The sequence below is a fragment of the Rutidosis leptorrhynchoides genome, chromosome 1, assembly GCF_046630445.1.
Source record: "Rutidosis leptorrhynchoides isolate AG116_Rl617_1_P2 chromosome 1, CSIRO_AGI_Rlap_v1, whole genome shotgun sequence".
Taxonomy (NCBI): domain Eukaryota; kingdom Viridiplantae; phylum Streptophyta; class Magnoliopsida; order Asterales; family Asteraceae; genus Rutidosis; species Rutidosis leptorrhynchoides.
In genome coordinates this window covers 541,708,572-541,729,634 of record NC_092333.1, presented here as the reverse complement: position 1 = coordinate 541,729,634, position 21,063 = coordinate 541,708,572, and the positions used below count along the sequence as shown (strand labels likewise).

General features: G+C 35.8%; 1 protein-coding gene across 1 annotated transcript; it reads right to left on the bottom strand.

The window, feature by feature from the left end:
* Window positions 1–691: 691 nt before the first annotated feature.
* Window positions 692–10,816, bottom strand: LOC139843025 (uncharacterized). The gene is made up of 4 exons (XM_071833113.1): window positions 10,609–10,816; window positions 10,122–10,515; window positions 8,375–8,796; window positions 692–759 (listed from the first exon to the last, which is right to left on the bottom strand). Exons 1-4 carry the CDS (start codon window positions 10,814–10,816, stop codon window positions 692–694), a joined length of 1,092 nt encoding a protein of 363 aa, XP_071689214.1.
* Between the last annotated feature and the right edge of the window lie 10,247 nt (window positions 10,817–21,063).

The following is a 21,063-nucleotide window of genomic DNA, read 5'->3' as shown; positions in this document are numbered from 1 at the left end:
ATGTATATGATTTATTTGCCCGTATTAATTGTGCACATAGCTGTGTTTGTACACATGGTTGTGAGTAATAGCCGTGTCTTACTCACACGTTGTTTGCCCGTATTAATTGTGCACATAGCCGTGTTTGTGCACATGGTCGTGAGTAATAACCGTGTTTTACTCACACGTTGATGAAGTGATGCCATAGCCGTTTTTGGAACACTTGGGGGTGATGCCATAGCTGTTTTTGGAACACCTCGAGGGTTAGCATATCATAGCCGTTTTTGGGCGCTAATGGTTGTTATGAACACCGATGACTTGTTCGCGAGGTCATTCCCTTGCGATTATTGGTTAACCATGGTTTATACTTATTGATATTTAGCATTTCATTATTATTATGATTATTATGCTATTGATGTTGCTAGTTGTACGAATTGATGATACTAGCTTTTGATATAAGATGTTATGCGATTGTATGCATTATATGATGTCGTGGATGCGAGTAGGTAAGTTGTATATGCATGTATATATTTATTCTACTCACTAAGCGTTAGCTTACCCTCTCGTTGTTTACCTTTTTAGGGTTCGGTGCAGATAAGGGCAAAGGTATTCGCTTGGATTAGTAGTGGCTCACGGGGGTTTAGCTTTTAGAAGTTCGACCAAGAATTGGGTAGTTTAACCTCAAACACCATGCTATAGTGTCGTTTGGAAATTAAAATAGAATGGTCGAAACTTGTATCTTTGAACGAAATTCGTAAGACGGGTCGTTGTGGGCCCGGTGTTATAAAACTCAATTTTTATTGTGGGAATATCTTAAATTTACTTATTATGAAGTGTTGTGAAAGTCGTTTCGTTTAAAAATGTCGGGAAGCGGGTTTTCCGCTCGAGTAAGTTGGACCACGGGGTCAGAATCTTACAGTTCATTTGGACACCGTCCAAGGTTCTTGGACGCCGTCCTGGCCTTCAATACTGGACCCCGTCCAGATAACTGGACGCTGTCCAGATACACTGGAAATTTTTTTTTTTTTTTTGTCGTGTTTTTGATATAACGAAGGTTGGGTCGTTACAAGTGGTACCAGAGCATGGTCTAAGGGATTTAGGTGACTTAAGATAGGCGCCTAGACTTAGACTTTTATGTTGTGATTTTAAATGCGGGACTTGTAGGACTACGGGTCGGTACGGGTTTTGGTTAGTGCATTGGTGAATAGGTGGACTAACTATGCTAATGTTATGTTGTTACTAATCATGCGTTATTGTTTTGAACATCGAGAAAGATGGTTGTGGGACGTTTGAGCATGGCATGGCATGCGAGCGTAATAGTGAGTCGCGACCACTATTACGGTTGCAAGTCAAGTCAAGCAAGGACGTGCGACAAGTATTGAGCTAGGTGTGGTGTGCGTGCGGTCATATGTATATAGATAACCTTATTGTTTTGACGTGACGTCTAATCCATTTCAATTTTTAGAATGAAGACGAGAAATGGAACGGATACAAATAACGGTGGTGGTCCCTCTCATGTGGAGGAAGATGAAATGACTACCAAAATAGAGGCCGCTCTAGAGAACTACGTCTCGGTTTTCTCTATAAAGGTTAAGCAAATACTTGAAGAGTCGGTTTCGGAACACATTTTCGATTTAATTCGGGAACAAATGGCCGACGCCGTAAAAGAAGAAGTTGAAAGGAGGTTTCCTAGACCTCAAAATGGGGGCGAGATGGTTTTTAGCTACAAAAAATTTATGGCAACTAAGCCTCCTCTCTTTTACGGGGATCCCGACCCCATGAAAAGTACGGCTTGGATCTCCGATGTTGAGGGTTGTTTTCGTACTAGCGAGTGCCCACCCGAAAAGAAGACAAGGCTTGCCACTAGTTTGATGAGGGGAAATGCTAAAGATTGGCTTGACGGTAAACTTGCTATGGTGGGTGAAACGGCTTTTGTAGGGTTGTCTTGGGAAGATTTCAAGAAAGAGTTTTTCCTCAAGTACCGGTAACAAGCGGATCTTTCTAAGTTTCGCAACGAATTAAGAAACATGCGTCAAGGGTCTTTGGACCTAAACACTCTTAAAACCAACTTTCTCGCCAAAGCGCGTTTTTGCCCCGAGTATGTGGGGAATGATCAATTGTTGATGGAAGATTTTCACGCAACCCTTAGAGATGATTTGAAGGGTAAAATTAGTATTGGGCATGTTGAAACTTTTGCTAAGATTTTGGCAGTGGCGAAAGGGTTTGAAGCACAGACTCCGAGTCCGATTAGTTATGGGACGAGTAAGAGGAAGTTTGGAGCATCTAGTTACTCCAACAAGAAAAGCAAGGGGGTGTCCGAAAGCGTCGGAAGTGTGAGGAAAGGTGGTTCGAGTACTTTTACACCTACTTGTTATAGTTTCGGGAAGCAAGGCCATTACTCCCGCGATTGTTTGAATAAGTCGGTCATGTGTTTTAATTGACAAAAAACGGGGCACCGGAAGTCCAATGAATTTCTATAGCCTAATTAACCCTTGCAACCCATCAACAAATAATCCACTCAAATAAAAGTTCACTACTTTCCTATTGTTCTTTCAATCCGGTCCCACTTGTCAAGAAATTAATTCAATCCACCAAAGTAAACTTAAGGATTGCAGGTGACTATTTTATTGCACCCTAATTCCTATTTGCACGCATCAGACCACAACAACCAGGTACTTTTATAATTCCTTATTCTTCTTCTTCTAACACATAAAACCCTAGAAAAATTAAACTGACGTGCATCTACTAGAACGTACGAGTGAGCTGCTGGAACGTACGAATGGGCCTGGTGGGCCGTACGAGTGAGTAAAAGGAACTAGTGGGTCGTACGAGTGATGGTAACGAGGTATTTCTGATTGGCGTGGAAAGAATTGAACTTGTCACGTACGAGTGACCAGTTACCCTGGTACACGTGTTAGTCAACCCTTTGACTAAAGGAGATCTCAAGCGTACCGTACATCTTGAATCTCTGCGAGAATTCTGTTGAAACTCCGGTGACGTTGACGGTGGCGGAGCACGGTGGCTTATGGCGGAAAAAATATAAAACTCGTCGAAATCAACAGGTAAACACACTAAAACTTATCGGAATCACTTCCCGATCCTTCGATTACAACATACCATACATGAATCGATCAAAAACACTTTGAAATGATGAATCTGATGAAATTTTGTTCGAAACCTTAGATCATCAATTTTTGAGCAGAACTTGCTCAAAACAGAAAACTAAACCTCGAAATTCTGTAGAAATGATCACGAAATCACTGCAAGAATTCTTGTAAACTTCTATTTGATCAGCAGGACATCAAATTCTTTCCCGCCTATTTTCTATTTGTTTTTCCTTTTTTTTAGTCGAATAGTAACTTTTTTTTTTTGATTTTCTGATTTGAAACCCCAGGAATCGAAAGTTAAATCTGATACCAATTGATATGATTGTTCTAGGATATGAATCGTAGAAGATCTAAGTATGTCTTGAATCGCACAAACAAGAAATACAATCAAAGGAGATACTCGAATTCGTATTGATAATCGAATGAATGCCAAAGGCTACAATACTTGAGAGAGAAAGGGAAAGGGAATGTGTAAACACACACAAAACAATTCAAAGTCTACTAACAAATGAATCCTACATTCTTATTTATACTATGGAGGAACAAAGGTTAAGCTTGGCATGTGCCTAGCATATGTCATCGTAAATAACACATGACAGACAACTGGCTATGGACATTAATGCTGCACATGCTTAGTCCTTAGTCCTTGTGATTAGTATAAATAAGGCACTAGGCCATTGTGTTGTGGTTAGTTTATGAATTTTTGTGTGTGTGTTTACACATTCCTTTCCCCTTTCTCTCTCAAGTATTGTAGCCTTTGGCATTCATTCGATTATCAATACGAATTCGAGTATCTCCTTTGATTGCATTTCTTGTTTGTGTGATTCAAGGCATACTTAGATCTTCTACGATTCATATCCTAGAAAGATCATATCAATTGGTATCAGATTTCAAGTTTCGATTCCTAGGGTTTCATATCAGAAAATCAAACAAAAAATAGACTCTGTTCATAAGAAGAAGAAAAAAAAGAATCGGTGGTAAGATTAATTGGTGATTACAGATCAGTTTTATGATTACAGGAAGATTCGCGGATGCTTAGTGATCAATTCTACCAAATTTCGCAGTTTAATTCGTAATCTGATCAAGTTTTGCTCGAAATTGGTGTTCTAAGGGTTTCGAACAAAAATTCCTTAATTCATCAATTTGCAGAGTTTTTAGCTCGATTAGTGTTTTTTTTATGTTAATCGGAAGTTTAGATTACAGTTCCGATCATTTTTATAGCTTTAATAGCAGTTTCCGACGAATTTGACAATATCACCGCCACCGTCCGCCGTTCACCACCGCACCGGAGTTCTAACTGTTTTTTCCTGGGTTGAAGATTTGTTGCAGGAAGTCAGGCGTACGCTCCATATTTGTGTTACACGGTTGACTAGTACATTTGCATTATTACACGATTGACTTCATCCATGTCAGATCTAACACGGTCCAACAGCTCACTCTTACGATCCAGGAGGAGGAAGTACCAATTCCACGCGAGTCAGTTCATTCGTGTCAGAATTTTTTTTTAGGGTTCTTGATAGTTGTTTGTGAGATACGAAGATGAGACATTACAAGTTGGTAGAAGAGAACGTACATGTGATCAATTTTCATCTTCTGTTCCTGCTAATTGCAAGTTCATGACCAATTCATAGTTTTTTGATACTGGAGAGTAATGAAAATGACTTGATGGTGTAGGTGAAAAAAAAAAACAAAGTGACCTGTACCTTTTTGTGGCCACGTGAAGTACCAGGAGGGAGTTGTCTTGTGGTTTTTAATTGAGTTAGTGGCTTAAAATTTGTCATAACTCATCAGTGGACCATCGAATTTTTAATTGGGCTTGGAACTTTTAAGTGGTCCATCAAGATTTGTTTGGTGGACTGAACTTCTTAATTGGATTATTAGTTTGGTCAGCTAGTTAGTGGGCTTCGTACACAACGCGGACAACACAAGTATTTTTTGGAGCACATTGGTTTGGACTGAGTACAATTTTGTGGATCGTAGACTTGTCCAAGTTTCAATGATTTGGAATAATCTGCGTGTGGAAGTTGTTAACTTTAGTTGACAACGGGCACGAGGGTAATTAGGTGTTCATTTTGTTTAATTCTCAAAGACGATTAACGATAAGATGCCGATCATTTACGATAATCCAACACAAGTTGGTACTGTTAAAGAATATTATGAATCATTTTGTTCGTGGTTTAAAAATAGGACAGATTTTTCAGAATTATATGGTACTCATCTATTTGTTTCGGGGTTACGGACTAAAATTAAGAAAGACGTTATCATTTTCAGACCCAGAAATCTTTATGATGCATATTGTTTGGCATCTTTGCAAGAAGATATGTTGGCGTTAGAGCGAAGAAAGGCTACAACTCTTCCTATACCAACACCATGTGTGCGTGTACCTCCCATAAAGGATATATCTCGGTTATCTAATACCATGACTTCAGTAAGTACACCGCAACTTAGCGCTCAAATGACTAGTGCAAAGTTTCCGAATAAGAGGCAGATTACACAAGAAAAGTTGGATGACAGATTGGCGAAAAACTTGTGCCTTCATTGTGATAAAGTGTACATGCCTAGACATAAATGTAGTGAACGACGCATTACAATTGAAATATAATCGCGGACGGATTGTGTAATGCAAACTCATGTTGATGAGGCAATCCATGAAGACAAAATGGTGACGGATAAACAGAATGCCAACAATGAAGTCATTCCCCATCTTTCTTTGAATGCCTTACAGGGAACTAGTGCATTCCAAACAATGAGATTTAACGGTCGTGTTCAACAACAAGTGGTACATATAATGGTTGATGTAAATAGCTCCCACAATTTTCTAGACTTGAACATGGAAAAACGATTTGGTTGTCGACTTAATTCGGTTGACTCAATGCAAGTAATCGTACCTGGAAGCAACACAATTGTGACAACTAGTGCATGTGATGAATTTGAGTGGAAACTTAATGGACAAACTTTCACGAGTTCAATGATCATCGTACCCCTCAGTGGTTGTGACATGGTACTCGGACTCCAATGGTTAAAGACCATAGGGGACACAATATGGAAGTTTGACGTACGAAAAATGTTATTCAGTTACAAGGGTCACTTATTGGAATTACGAGATACGCCACAACGGGCCAATAAAGTTGTTCTTAATACGCTTCTTGAAAACAAGAATCAATTTGTGGAAGGTGGATTGCCAATCGAGCTTTAATCTCTCCGGACAATATTGTTGTGGATGCAAATGATGAGTCAGTTACGGTAATCACTGGAAATGATGAGCCGGATGTGGTAGACACTGCAAATGATCAGTCAGTTATGGTAATCACTGGAAATGATGAGCCGGATGTGGTAGACACTGGAAATGATGAGTTGGTTACGGTTGAGACTGAAAGCATTGATGACGTTTTCCTACACGCGCTAAAAGAAGAGTCTGAATTGTGTGATGATGAAATGGTTGAGGAGATAAAAAGTTCTACGCATGAGCCAGTTACACTGTTTCAATGTGTGGATGCAATTCTAGTTGAACTTAAATGTCATGCTGTCCTTTTTCCTTTGAGCTCACATCGAAATGGCGACAACAAGGCTCAACCGACAATCATAGATGCTGAAAATGAAAATGTAAATGCGGGAAAAGTTGACGTGCAAAATGAACATGCTTATACCTGTTGGGTCAAGCAACATCGACTGAAGCTTCACAACTTTCTGAAAGAAGCAACATAAACTAATAGTTCTCGCTAATTCACGTGACCAGTTCATCTTATCAATTGCAGAGAGCTAGTACCATTGAGCAAATCTTTTGGGATGCGGGGTTGCGAAGAGCGAATCAAGCATAAGCTAGAGGTTTATGTGTGGCCTAAATGGAAGACTAAACGCAGTCGTATATACAATAGCCCTGTAGCATGCTATTACGTCAAAGGTATTATTTTTACAGAGAGCTACCACTACGGATATCGCCCGGACATGCTCATGGTTGATGCTGCAGTTGTTTTTGACCGGGGAAAACCTATGACGCTTGTTAGCAGTTCGTTTGTGTTTGACCGGGGAAGATCTTTTTGCGGTTTAATCTGGTTCAAACTCACTACTGCTATGAAGTCCATTGACATCACTACTGCTGTGATTTCGTCTCCAAAGAGATTCTTGCAGTTCATAATCTTTTCAAGGAGAGCTGACGCTATTGTAGCCAATCGCACATTCGTGTTTGATCGAGGAAAGCCTGCGGTTATTGTTGACAACACGTTCGTTTTTAATCGTGGAAGGTTTTTGTGCGTTTTGATTTGTCATGACAGACAGCTGGCTATGGACATTAATGCTGCACATGTTTAGTCCTTAGTCCTTGTGATTAGTATAAATAAGGCACTAGGCCATTGTGTTGTGGTTAGTTTATGAATTGTTGTGTGCGTGTTTACACATTCCCTTCCCCTTTCTCTCTCAAGTATTGTAGCCTTTGGAATTCATTCGATTATCAATACGAATTCGAGTATCTCCTTTGATTGCATTTCTTGTTTGTGCGATTCAAGGCATACTTAGATCTTCTACGATTCATATCCTAGAAAGATCATATCAATTGGTATCAGAGCAATTGATATGATCTTTCTTGAATATGAATCGTAGAAGATCTAAGTATGCCTTGATTCGCACAAACAAGAAATGCAATCAAAGGAGATACTCGAATTCGTATTGATAATCGAATGAATGCCAAAGGCTACAATACTTGAGAGAGAAAGGGAAAGGAAATGTGTAAACACACACACAACAATTCATAAGCTACTAACAAATGAACCATACATTCTTATTTATACTATGGAGGAACAAAGGTTAAGCTTGGCATGTGCCTAGCACATGTCATCGTAAATAACACATGACACATGTTTATTTAGTCCGATTGGACGTATGAATTATTGTTTGTACGGCTTTGGCAATGTTTATCGTTTGGATTTGAGTTTTCAAAACTGTGTTCCAACTACTTGCCTATTAAAAACTATTAATTTTTTCTCTCACAATCAATCACTTTTTTGTCAACCGTTTTCATCCGATTCCTATATGTTAAATGAAGTTATGAAAGAATTATGTAGCAATACACTACGTATATATCTATATATTGACCAAAAACTATAATTCCATAACTCAAGAGTCAAGACCAACATTCTTATACCGAAGAGAAACATACAAATACAATACCATTACATTAGCATTAGCATTCTTGCCACAATTACACAAAAAGGCAAAACGCGACAGTTAACGACAATTGTTCTAACAGAATTTCATATATGAAGAATTAAATACTTAAAGAGTGAAATTACCATTATGGGTCACGAAAAAGTCATGAGCATAACTGGGGATGGCGATTGAAAGTTGAGTTTTTGAAGAATCGTTATCTTTGTTATGATTATGATCATCATTATAATTGTCATTGTCATTGTGTGGCGATTCATCAAAGAAATGGTGCATTACTTTCTCATGGGGTACTTCATCTTTTGTATCAATCATCAAGCCCAATTGATCATAACGTCGTCCCTCATCCTGCTTTTGTCGTTGTCTAGGGGCGTTTTGAAGCTGCTGCAGATATGAGTAGTCATTACGATAATCTGAGAAATTAGTCTGCTGCTTTGATTGTGCTAGTGAAGAAGATGAGTTGTTCATCGCTAGTGGTTCCAAGTGCCAAGAATCACCAATACGACTCTCTGACAAAAACGGATGTTTATCTATGTCCTGTTTTATCCTGTAGCTATCAAAATTTTGGAAATATCAGGTCTACATTTCAAAATTATAAGCACCGAGGACTAGTTCTACACAATGCAGACAGTAATTACATATCAAGTACATATCTTATGAAAGAGTAAGTATATAAACTATATATATTAAATTATTAATATACTGTTATTACGGATAAAATTTACTATATAAAAAACAATGTCTGTTACATTTTCCACACCTTTATGTACGAATAGTCGAATACTTTCAAACTGAGACATGGAGACATTTGTTCTATTGAATGATATGTACTGTAGTATGGATAACATGTTAATGTACTTACAGTGACCATTAGCTGATTACTAGTTAAGTTGCAATTAGAGTTGCATTTCAGTTTAAACCTGTTAACTTCAAGTTGTTACTTTACAAGTTTTGTATCGGCCTAAGTTTTGTTCTCCTATAAGAAGAGGGCATTATCCATTTTTACTTATGCTTGAGATGTATATATAGATATAATGTGTTAGGCCTTCAACGATGTTAAACTCTACATATCTTCATTTACAATAACTATCAATAGATAGGCAAGTTGTCGGCGTCCTAATATCGTCACAAGAGTTAACAAGTTCAAACTTTACTAGCAGCATATCTTGAGGTGTCAGGAAAAAGGTCACAAATGATTACAGAATAATCCAATTAATTAGGTTGCATATATAAAGTTCTAGTTTTATATAATAAAAAAAATTAGATTGCTTATATGGTATATCTAAGTAAAAATATTTATCCTCCTGAGCAATTGCGGAGGATAACAGGATCCTTTTATACCTTGGTTTAGAATGTCTTGACATAACAATGTTTTAATTCTTGAAGTAATATACACATGTTTTGAAACAATATAACATGTGAGAAACACATTCAAAGTTGATTAGATGCTTGTTAGGAACACTTTAAAGTGAGGACTACTTCTGCTAAAATGACAAAAATACCCCTACTCTGTTCATCCATCCATAGAAGTTCAATAGATATGCTAAAATCATCATGCTAAAATGACAAGAATACCCCTACTCTGTTTTAACCATAGAAGTACAATAAAAGATGGACTAAAACCATCCCAAATGACAGTTTTTTCAAGGTTAAAGTTTGCATCTTGAATTAGTAAGTATACCAGTTATCATGAAAAAGGTACAGTACAATTTGTTATCAAAAGCACAAAACTTGATACAGAAACAGAATCATTTACTGTATTTTATATGCCACTGGACACTAGCATGTGAGTGTCTGATTCTGCTTGTGTTCAATCATGACAACACTAGATTTTTATTGCATATAAACATATTATGACATGAACAACAAAAAACAAACCTGTAATCTTTTTCTGAATGTGAATAGGGGCTAGATTCCAACAAAAAGCCATCTTGAGATGACAAAACATCAGCATGACACCTAGTAGTTGATGATGATGAAGACAGTTGATGATGATGATGAGAAACAAAAGGTGAAGAATGAGAAGTTGGTGAAGGGTAATTTAGGGATTTTGTAGACATTATTGTTAATGGTGGCGGTGGTGGTGGTGTTGTTAGTTCCACAGGCTTTCTTGAACGATTTCTGCCTCTATGCATGTGTTTTTCACAGTATTTTGAATCAGGATAAGCTTCTTTTGAACATCTCCATTTTTTTCCATCTGTTCTTCTGCATCTTCCTGGTTCTGGATCTATTTTTTTCCCAAATCCCATTTGAAAACAGTTCCATCCAACAACTGAAAATCATAACAACAAAGTGTTTATATGCTTAAATTAAAAAAATGCAATAATTAATAGATTAGTAAATTAAGATAGACACAAGGAGTTACTAGATTGATGAGGAGAGTGATGGTGCAAGATGAGTTTTGTTGAAGAATCCAAGCAGCTTGTTTTAATGGAGAATAATAGATCAGGGGGAATAGGCATACCAGAAATCATGTATTTGTAAACAAGTGCTTGATGTTCTAATTCTTGCCATTGACTTGAAGTAAATGGGAATTTGGAATTATCAGTTCTTAATGTATTCATGAGTTCCATTTCAATTTCAAATCAAGCACCTTGATTAGAAAAAAGAAAAAGATGGAGTACTAGTATTAAAATAAACTAATGGTTTCTGTTTCAGAATATAGTGGAGTACTAGTTATTTATGCAAAAGAATTGAAGGTGTTTATGATCTGGTGTGTGCAGTGTATGTAAGTGTGTATTTTATGAGTGACTGCAACACCTGTGTTGATACTATCCTGCAACTGTCTTTATGGCAGCACTTGTCCCTGACAAATATTATACAGAAAACCATACAATAATAAATTCGACACATATATAATACTCCAATTTACATAGTACAGTACAACTTACCATATGGGATAAAAATTTGGCGGAATAGTACGGATTCAAGAAGCCTTTGTAAATCAAGTATGGTTAAAAAAAAACAAAAACAAAAAAAGCTTAGTGAAAAGGCATACCCGGATCTCCCACATCCGAGACCACTTACGTGGCACCAAAAAGTGTCGATTTTTTTATGACTGTGCATAAAGTACCATCCCGGATATGGGGAATCCAGGTTTATGAGCTCGTTTATGATGTAAAGTGCCATCCCCGATGAGAGATCCGAGTTAGGTAAACGATTTATTTGGATTTGGTTATGATTCGTTAACCGATTACAAGGTTGTTAGAATCCGTGTATCTTATTATAAATCTCACTTTTTGTTGGTTATTATAGTGTCATCCAGCATATGATTTTGGTGTAATTGGATTTGCTAGGTAGATAATGTCACTAATCTATCGATACTCTAAAACGGATTCGGTAAAATGTGGAGTACAAGTTCGTAAAGAGTGAAATAGATTCGGTAATAGAAACGTGAACATGGTGATCATGAAATGGATTAAACTTTTCTACCTGACCACTCTCAAGGTGGCACGCCGTGTCAGATTTGCTCAGATGGAAACAGATGACAGGTGGCACGCCGTTCCAGGTCAATTTTGGTGGACAGCATGAGTCACGTGTCACACCGTGACTTGGCACGTCGTGCCGGCTTTCTGACAGTTTTTGACCAGTTTTTGTATTTATTTGTCTATTACCATCACATTTGGATATATGTTTTCACGCCATATTCTCTGCAAAAACACACAGAAAACTATTCCCTACATACACTTTGATTAAATATCTTTTAGCATAAGATTAATCACTCATTGTCTTATCCCAATCGAGATTTCGTGTAACCCAAGGCTAATAGGGTTGAAATACTTGATTCGGAAAGTGTCTTCACAATTTAGTCACTAGTTTTATAACAATTTCTATACTAGAACCAAGTGTGTTTATGATTATACTCTTAGAAAGAAGAATTGGATGTGCGTGAGGGATGCTACTAGTAATGATTATTTGATCACGAACCCATATCTCTCATATTCAGGATGGTATTTATGCCCAGTCATCACCAGAAATCAGAAAATTGACACTTTTTGGAACATTTTGTTGCCACGTAAGGGGTCCCGGATATGGGAGATCCGAGTATACCCTTTCACTAATTTTTTTTTACCATACTTGGTTTACAAAGGCTTCTATAATCTGCAATATCCCGTCAAATTTTTCATGGGATTTATTAACATAAAATCATTTTTCATTACCTGATACTATAATATATAATTATAAATTATAAATGTAAATAAATATAAATATAATTGTGAAATTAAACCAAAATTACATTTGCATCTCTTTTTTAATAAAATTTTGCTAGAATGATGCTCTTGGTGTGTTAATTGCCTGAGTAATAGGAAACTTTGAAAAGGAATGATTTATTTTATTGTACGTTACGATTTTATGTCATTATTGTTTGCTAGCAAATCTGATTTTTTTTAATGGCGGTTAGAAATCACTGATGGGGTCCGAACCCGATGTCGGAACTCACTCACCCGATTATTTCCTTGGAAGAATTAATACAGTTCTATCGCCCCTCAAGAGGAAACCCACACGACGAATCCATACGAGCATCGCGTGTGGTAAAACCCCCTCAGGTGAGAGTCGGACACATAGACGTACGAGGCCCATGAAATGGACGAGTAACCACAAGACAAATATTTTTGCAGTTCATAGGAGTCTAACCCCTAACCTTTCTTATAAAAAAGTCAGATCAATATGTTTGATCAATATGTTTTATGTGTCTTATACGCTTATGCTTGAACTAAGTTTATGAGTGTTTTAGGGTCAATGTAATATGACTTTGAAAAGCATACCAAGGATCTCAATGTTTTATACAACAAATAAACAACTTTCTATCGCCAAGAATATACTAATTTTAGGTGGTTAATCTTTTGTTAAATACAGTATTTATCAAGTGGAGTATAAAACTTTCAAATGTTATGTCAGATTTAAAGGGAAAAAAGTGAGTACCAGTCTTGTGACCCAACGTACAACTGCACATTGCAGACCCTACTAAGTATAGAAAGAAGATTCACCAAATATATTGTTTGTACATGCGTTTGATATCAGAAGAGCAGAAGGTGACAGTAAAAAAGTGGAAGTTCCTACAGAATAACTATTGATTGTACGATTTTCTTTACTTTTTACTTTTACTTTCTCATCTCCTCTGTATGTTAATTTTGACAGCACTTAACAAATTAGACCATATACCTTATTCAATACCAATGCTGCCTAAACAAATTGAAGTATATAAAGTAAAATTTTACAATAGTATTATACTACTTTTCGCATAAATTGAGAGACATGGTAATTATCACTCAAGTTAAAATTAGAAAAAATTGCACGATAATTCAAGTAGTTTGTACCAAATTATTTGTAGCATCTAAATTTTCTGATGTTCGCATTCTTTGCGATTTGCACATGTTACATGGGTTTTCTCTCTCACTAACGGACGTTAGTTATTTTCGTTATAGGGTCGTCAACTTAACTTTTTCTCAAACCTTAAATTTATTTAAAAATTATTTAGTTATTGAGCGTTAACTAAAGGGACTACTTGCAAACAACAAGGACTGAATACGTCGAAATAAAGGCCAATACTTGTAATTGTAACAGGGACCGTTTGTGTAATTTAGTTTTAAGATAACTCAAAATACATTTTGTCATATTGGCCTTTTTTTTCTGTCACATGGGCCAATGATGTTTCCTATTCATTCTTGTTTGATGAGTGTGCTTTCTTAATATTAATTAATTAATTAACAGAATATAAGCTGAGACAAAGGGCCCACCATTTGCGTTCAATACATGGCTAAACAAATCCACTTACAATCTAACCTTTCTTGTTTTGGATTAATCCCACCATACTCTATCAGCCAAAACGGTCCAGTGAAAGCAACCTACTTTATGCTTTCATAACTTGTACATTGATTACACCATGTCACTGTATCCACTTGGTTCTAAACTAAAGGGCTCTTTTTTAAAAAGGGTCCTGTTTCACCCTAGTAGCATAATATGGTTTTTGCTGTTGCATTTCGTGGAGACACTACTAGTTGACTATTTACATGTTATTTGTGTTCTAGAGTATGTTTTTATGGAATTAATAAAAAGTGTTATTGGATATCATGTTGCGGATCAGTACATGTTTAAATAATAGGCTACACTAAACCTAATGGACTAGGTAAACTAAATGGACCCTTATAGAACACGGGCCAATAATAAGTCCAAGTACATAATCCATCTAACATAAAGGTCCATTCAAAGACACCAGATATCTTACCAAAGGCCCTTTGGCCAATCAGTATCGAAGTAACTTATTAACTTCGATCTTGCGAATTCAAGTCCGGGGTGGACTATTTGTAATATGGGTGTGTGTGTCCTTAAAAATAAAAACCCTCCAAATATCAAGCACAATCCATAATGTAAGCAAGAGTTTGTACTTTATTATGCTATCTCCCAAAAAAAAAAAAAATAAGAAACTGACCAGTGATCCCATCACTATAGTGCTGTTTCTTTAACCCATTTGCTGCAAGCCTGCAAGTCCACAACCACCCCATTCTCTATTCCCAACTTTATTTATGGGATTATCACTAAAACGCCCATTTTTTTTCTCTTTTTTGACTCAGAACCCATAGAAAAAAAAAGTTGACAATTTGCCCGCGCAAGGCGCAAGGGCGCAAGGTGCCTGTTTGCGACCTTGCTTCCCGGTGGACGCAAGGACGCAAGGTGCCTCTTGCGACCTTGCTTCCCGGGGACGCAAGGACGCAAGGTGCCTTTTGCAACCTTGCTTCCCGGAGACGCAAGGACGCAAGGTGCCTCTTGCTCCTGCCTGATATCATGATCAATGTTTTCTTTCAGACATTTCATCAAACACCTTACGTGCATCTTACATGATACTTTTTTTGCGACATATCTTGAAAGGTGATTGCTTTGATAATCAGGCATGAGCAAGATAAGTCGCAAAAAATAGATATATTACTCCGTATTGTATATACTTTAACTTAATAGTCGCAAGTGAGTACATCTGTGCCAAGATTATATTTGGTTCAATAATAATATTGTTTATATGCTTTTCCCTTTGATTACCATATGTAATGTATGTAAATAAATGTGCATGTACGTATTTTCAGGATTATAGTCTTATAATTTTTATGGTTTATATTACTCTGCTTTAGACTTATGTACATCATGATCAACCATATTTTGTTATACTCGTAGCATATTAAGTAGTTGACTTCAAAAGCTATGCATGTAATGTGTTTGATGAAATGTCTGAAAGAAAACATGGATATAGCATCAGGCAGGAGGAAGAGGCACCTTGCGTCCCCGGGAAGCAAGGTCGCAAGAGGCACCTTGCGTCCTTGCGTCCACCGGGAAGCAAGGTCGCAAAACAGGCACCTTGCGTCCTTGCGCCTTGCGCGGGCAAATTGTCAACTTTTTTCTTTTATGGGTTCTGAGTCAAAAATGGGAGAAAAAATGAGCATTTTAGTGATAACCCCTTTATTTATTAGTAATATTTGTCCACCAATCACAAAACCAACACACCAATCTTAAACTACATATCAACAATGCTTCAAAAGACTTGTACTTTATGCAATGAAATTTGTTAATCTTGGTAAAACAAGATCCCTTCCTAAAGAAACACCAAACTCTGTAGATATGCAAATTATGTTCCATCCTAGTGTGAATACTAAAAAGGACTACAGGATGCAATTAAACTTAATTTGACCAGCACGCATGTGTAGTATGTACCCTAAAGAAACATAAACCCTCTAGATACACACAGTATTGCATTGCAGGGGTTAACAGGACCACAAATGCAAAACAAATCTAAATTTATGAAGGATGATTTTAAAAATACGTGGAAAATCACTCTGCCAATAATAATTGTTATAAGCGTATATGTATGTATACAGAGAAAGATGTTAAGGCCAACGACGTTTCACTTGATATGTCGGACTCGAATGATGATAACTTCACGTTTGCGGTTAAATTGGAAAAACGAAAAAGTGAAAAAGAAAGAAGATTTGTGGGCAAAAATTAAGGTCGATTTGAACGTTGAAAGGCCTAAACTGGTTGTGTATGGTTGTAGAGGAAGGTGATATTGTGATTGTGATGTTCCATCGTGTGACGGTTCTAGGTGCGAGCTTCCCCGTTTCCCCGTTCTTTGTATTTTTTGTTGAGAGCGTTTTCCTTTGAAAAACGACCTCGGTTCTATTCGAGTTTCCGTTTTTTCGCCAAAAAAAAAATAAATAAATAAATAAATATGTATGTGCATGTCATATTGTCGTTATATCTCTCAGGTGCATTCATTGAATAAGTTACCTGTTTCTAAAGCTTCACAAAGCAATATGTTGCAGAGTAGACAAAGGCTCAATAATTTCTTTCAGCACACAGCCAAAAGTAAGTAATTCACATTCATGGTTCCACTGACATCTGACCTACTCATTTGGTGGTCTCACATTAAAGTTCCAACCCAAAACTCATGGTACATTTTTTAACCTTACTAATAGGGCCCAATTCCTAGTTTCCATTTTTTAATAACTGACATCACCAGGTATACCCCATTTCATATTTAATTTTATCAAAGTGTGAGCTCTGAAACAGCTACTGTATTACATTTGATTTTTATTAAAAGGGAACGATTACCAGATTGAGTCATGAATGAGTCCCTTTGCAATATGCAACTAAGATTCTTGATGCACCAAGATTTCCATTTAAAATTTAAGATAAAACAAGTTAAGGTTTGCCAAGATAAACACAGTTACTGTATTGAATTTTTTTTTTTTTTTTTTTTTTTTTGGGAACTGGAACACGGGCACATCGGATACCACTAGACCAAATGCTAGTTGGTTAGATCTAAAATTCAATTTAATAGATAGTACACATGTGTACATTGCAAGAACTTAGAAACAAATTTTATGTATTAATTAAAACTTGGTGAGAGCAATATGTTTCAAAACTTGTATATTTAAGTGCATATAATTATACATTGTAGTTGTAATATCCCAACTAGGTCTTCTGGATAAATGTTAAAACCTTATCTATATGTACAGAGAAGAGTAGTGTCTCAATAAAAAGCTGACAGATAGAATTTAGATAATAGCACATGTTAGTAAGTTAAATACTCCGTAACATTTAAAACGACAGAAGAAATCGTTGAAAGTGGAAGTTATTCAAGACTAGGGAAATAACCAGCAAATCAGAAAATTTATATGAACTGTTCAAGATAGAGTTAGTAGGTTAACCATAGTGGTAACTAAATTACAAAGTCAATCATATATAGAAAAATCAACAAGTGAACCTTCATAAAAGGTCAATCACGACTAGGACTTGTATTGTACTCCAAAAACACTAGTTTAGTAACCGTAGTATTTGCACGACATATATGTGTAATTGTTTTGCATTTTTTTAAGGCAAACACACACATCTGACATCCAACACGATGTTATATAATTCTTTTGTATTTGAGGATATGAATTAATATATTGGTTTAAACAAAGTCTCTTCTTAATCTAGTTTCTTGGAAAATTGATCATCTCAAATCGGTTGTTTATTACACACCAACCTGTTTATAATACTGATAGACCTTTTCATTCACTATAACATAAAAAGAGAATGATGATTCTCATTCAAATAGGATTAGCAATTAGAAATTAGCATTTAGAAGTAATGGTAGATGATCAAGCCAAAAATCGACTTGAGTGCAAAAAGATGATTAAGGTTGAAATTCTAACATCGAATAGGGGAATTATCGTTTAGAATGTTGGAGATTGAGGGGGTGTTGGTGGTTGACTTTTGCCGAGCCTCCAAGGTGAATATCGAATAGAGATTAGGCAATGTGTGTGTTAATTTGTCCCCCCAAATGACACTTAGCACTGCTATTTATAAAGAGACAATGAGCGGTTATGCCCATAACCACTTGACCCACAACCAACTCTACGTCCTCCCACGTTGTCCTATAATCGCGGAGACGTGTCCTGGTCGGCTGATGACCTGTCAGAGTTACGTTACGCTGCAAGGTAACGTAGCATGAATTATCTGGATAGACATCTAGGTCCATTTAACCAAATTGAGGTAAGTCGCCATGGGGTATCCGTGATGGCGTGACGTACGTCATTAAGTCTGTGATGGCCCGTACAAAATCAATGTGTACGGTTCATCAACAACAGGTCCATTTCACAGTTACAACACTATATGCTGTTTTAAAATAAGTTTTGCATTCATGAAAAGATAACATTTGTACCAACGTCAAATGTTTTACAAAAAAAATAACGTGCTTCTACGAATAGAAAGCATTAACATAAGTACGTGACACTAAGGTCATTACAAAGCCATAGTTCGAAAATGACATAAGTTGTGAATGCAAGATAAAAGTTCCATGATTGAGACATCTCTAAACAATGCAGCGGAAGTCTAACACATCGAGTCTATAACAGCAAGTCTAATACAGCAGAAGCAGCAACGTCTAAGCACCTGAGAAATAACATGCTTTAAAATGTCATCACGAATGTTGGTGAGCTATAGTTTTATTGTAATCAACAATGTAATGTAGACCACGAGATTTCATATTCAAAACAGTATGAAAAGTATATGCTTAACCACTTGGTAACTAACTTAACGTAAAATAATATATCACCCCCTAAAAGTACACTTGGCGAGTGCGTTAAAACAGACGAAGTATTAAACACCCGTTAAATGCTAGCGTGACTAGCCCGAGTGGGGATGTCAAACCCTATGGATCCATATCTAAGATTCGCGTTCACCGGTTCATAAACCAATGTGTAACGACCCGGATTTTTCCAATCGTTTTATACTTATGAGATTAATATTTACATAAATTAAACCTTACCAACATGATAAGCAATCCAAATTGTTGAGACTTGTGTTTTTGAAAAGAGTTTTACACAACGTTTGACCGTCCAATTTGACCGATGATATCACGAACTATATAACATACGATAATTATACGTTTGTGTATATATATGTATTTATATATATTTAACATGATCTAAGAATGGTTTAACATCTCATTGTGTACTAATGACAATGAGTTATAAGTATATTTTGAAACTACTAACTTAAGTTTTCAAAACGATAACTATACGTAACATTCTTTGATATATATACTTACAACCTATAATGCTTATACATGTATCGTATATATAATGTATTTAATCACTTTTTAAGGACTTAAATACATAAAACAATATAAGTATATTCACAAAAGATAGCTATATTTGAATTCTCATTCCTTTTCCTCAAGATTTCTATACGTATATCTAGGGTATATGTACCCGTATCATATCCAGTTTCTATATGTATTTACTATTGGTATATACACATAAAATCAACATCATAATCAACATTATTACTGCCCTAGATATGAGGTAACTAGGATTTATCAAGTAGCATGAATTATTAGTAAGAAAACAAAATTAGGAATCCTTTTCTTTCTTTATAAACTAAAAACGTTTTTATGAATGAACACCATTTCTTCACTCCATTTTCTCATACCTACACCCTCATTTCTCTCTCAAAATACACCTAACTTCATACTTGATCATCTCCAAGCATTTTCCCCATCATTTAGCTTCAATTACAAGCCTTAAACACCATAAGAAAACTCTTTCAAGAACATATCAAAATAACCACCCATTTGAAGAAGTATACTTCCAACCTTTTGATCTAACTCCACCACTCTTTGATTCCAAGATTTTTTCTTATCTCTTACAGTAACTTTGTCCAAGTAACTTGAGGTAGTAACCTTGTTCATAATCTTGTTCGATTCATAATTATATAGCTATCTTATTTTACGTTGTAAAATTTTAACAACAAGAACATAGTTTGAATGATTTCAAACTTGTTTGCAAACTAAATAGATCCTTCTAACTTAACTTTTAAAACACTTCAAGACCTGTAATATATCATAATGATATGCTAACTTAACAAGATATAACTTGGTTTTACAAAGAACACCTTAAAAACTGAATCTACGTCGTCGGAGTGCAACCGGGGGCTGTTTTGGGTTGGATAATTAAAAACCATCTTGAACTTTGAATTGGAAGTTCATGTTCTGGAAAAATGATATTTCTTATGAATATGTTAACACATAAAAATTTCATGGTTTAACTCAAAGTGTAAGTATTTTTAGAAAAATGATCATTAAATGTTGTTTTTATGATGGAAAATGATCACTTTCATAAGTTTTACCAAAGTTTGACCTATAACTTGTGATTTCGAATACAAACTAAGGTATTTTCAGTTCATATTCTTAAAATTTGACTCGATCCAAGGAAGTGGCAAGTTGAACCAACAAAAACGGAGTTGTAATGAAGAAACTACGACTAAAACAAGATTGGGTATCCGAAGCTAGTTTAGCTACAAAAATATTTGGAGATAAAGTAAATTAATCATATCTTTTCTAATTAATATGATATTTTATATATAATTACTTATAATTTGATTTTATATATTCCAGGACCACCCGTAAACAACATGAGAAGATTAATCATAAGACCTCATGATTGTACGCAACACGTCATTTGACAACACGGTACTTTATGTACGCAACACGTCATTTGACAACATGGTACCATGGGTCGAGATTAATTCTGATCAATACGAATACGACGGGGTCTTTATTTATTTTATTGAGCAACTAATTGTGGACCACTAACATCGGACTGCTAACTACGGACTAAGAAAATATTAAAAGTATTATATATATATATATATATATATATATATATATATATATATATATATATATATATATATATATATATATATATATATATATATATATATATATATATATATATATATATATATATATATATATATATATGTAACGATTACTTGAAAAGAAAAT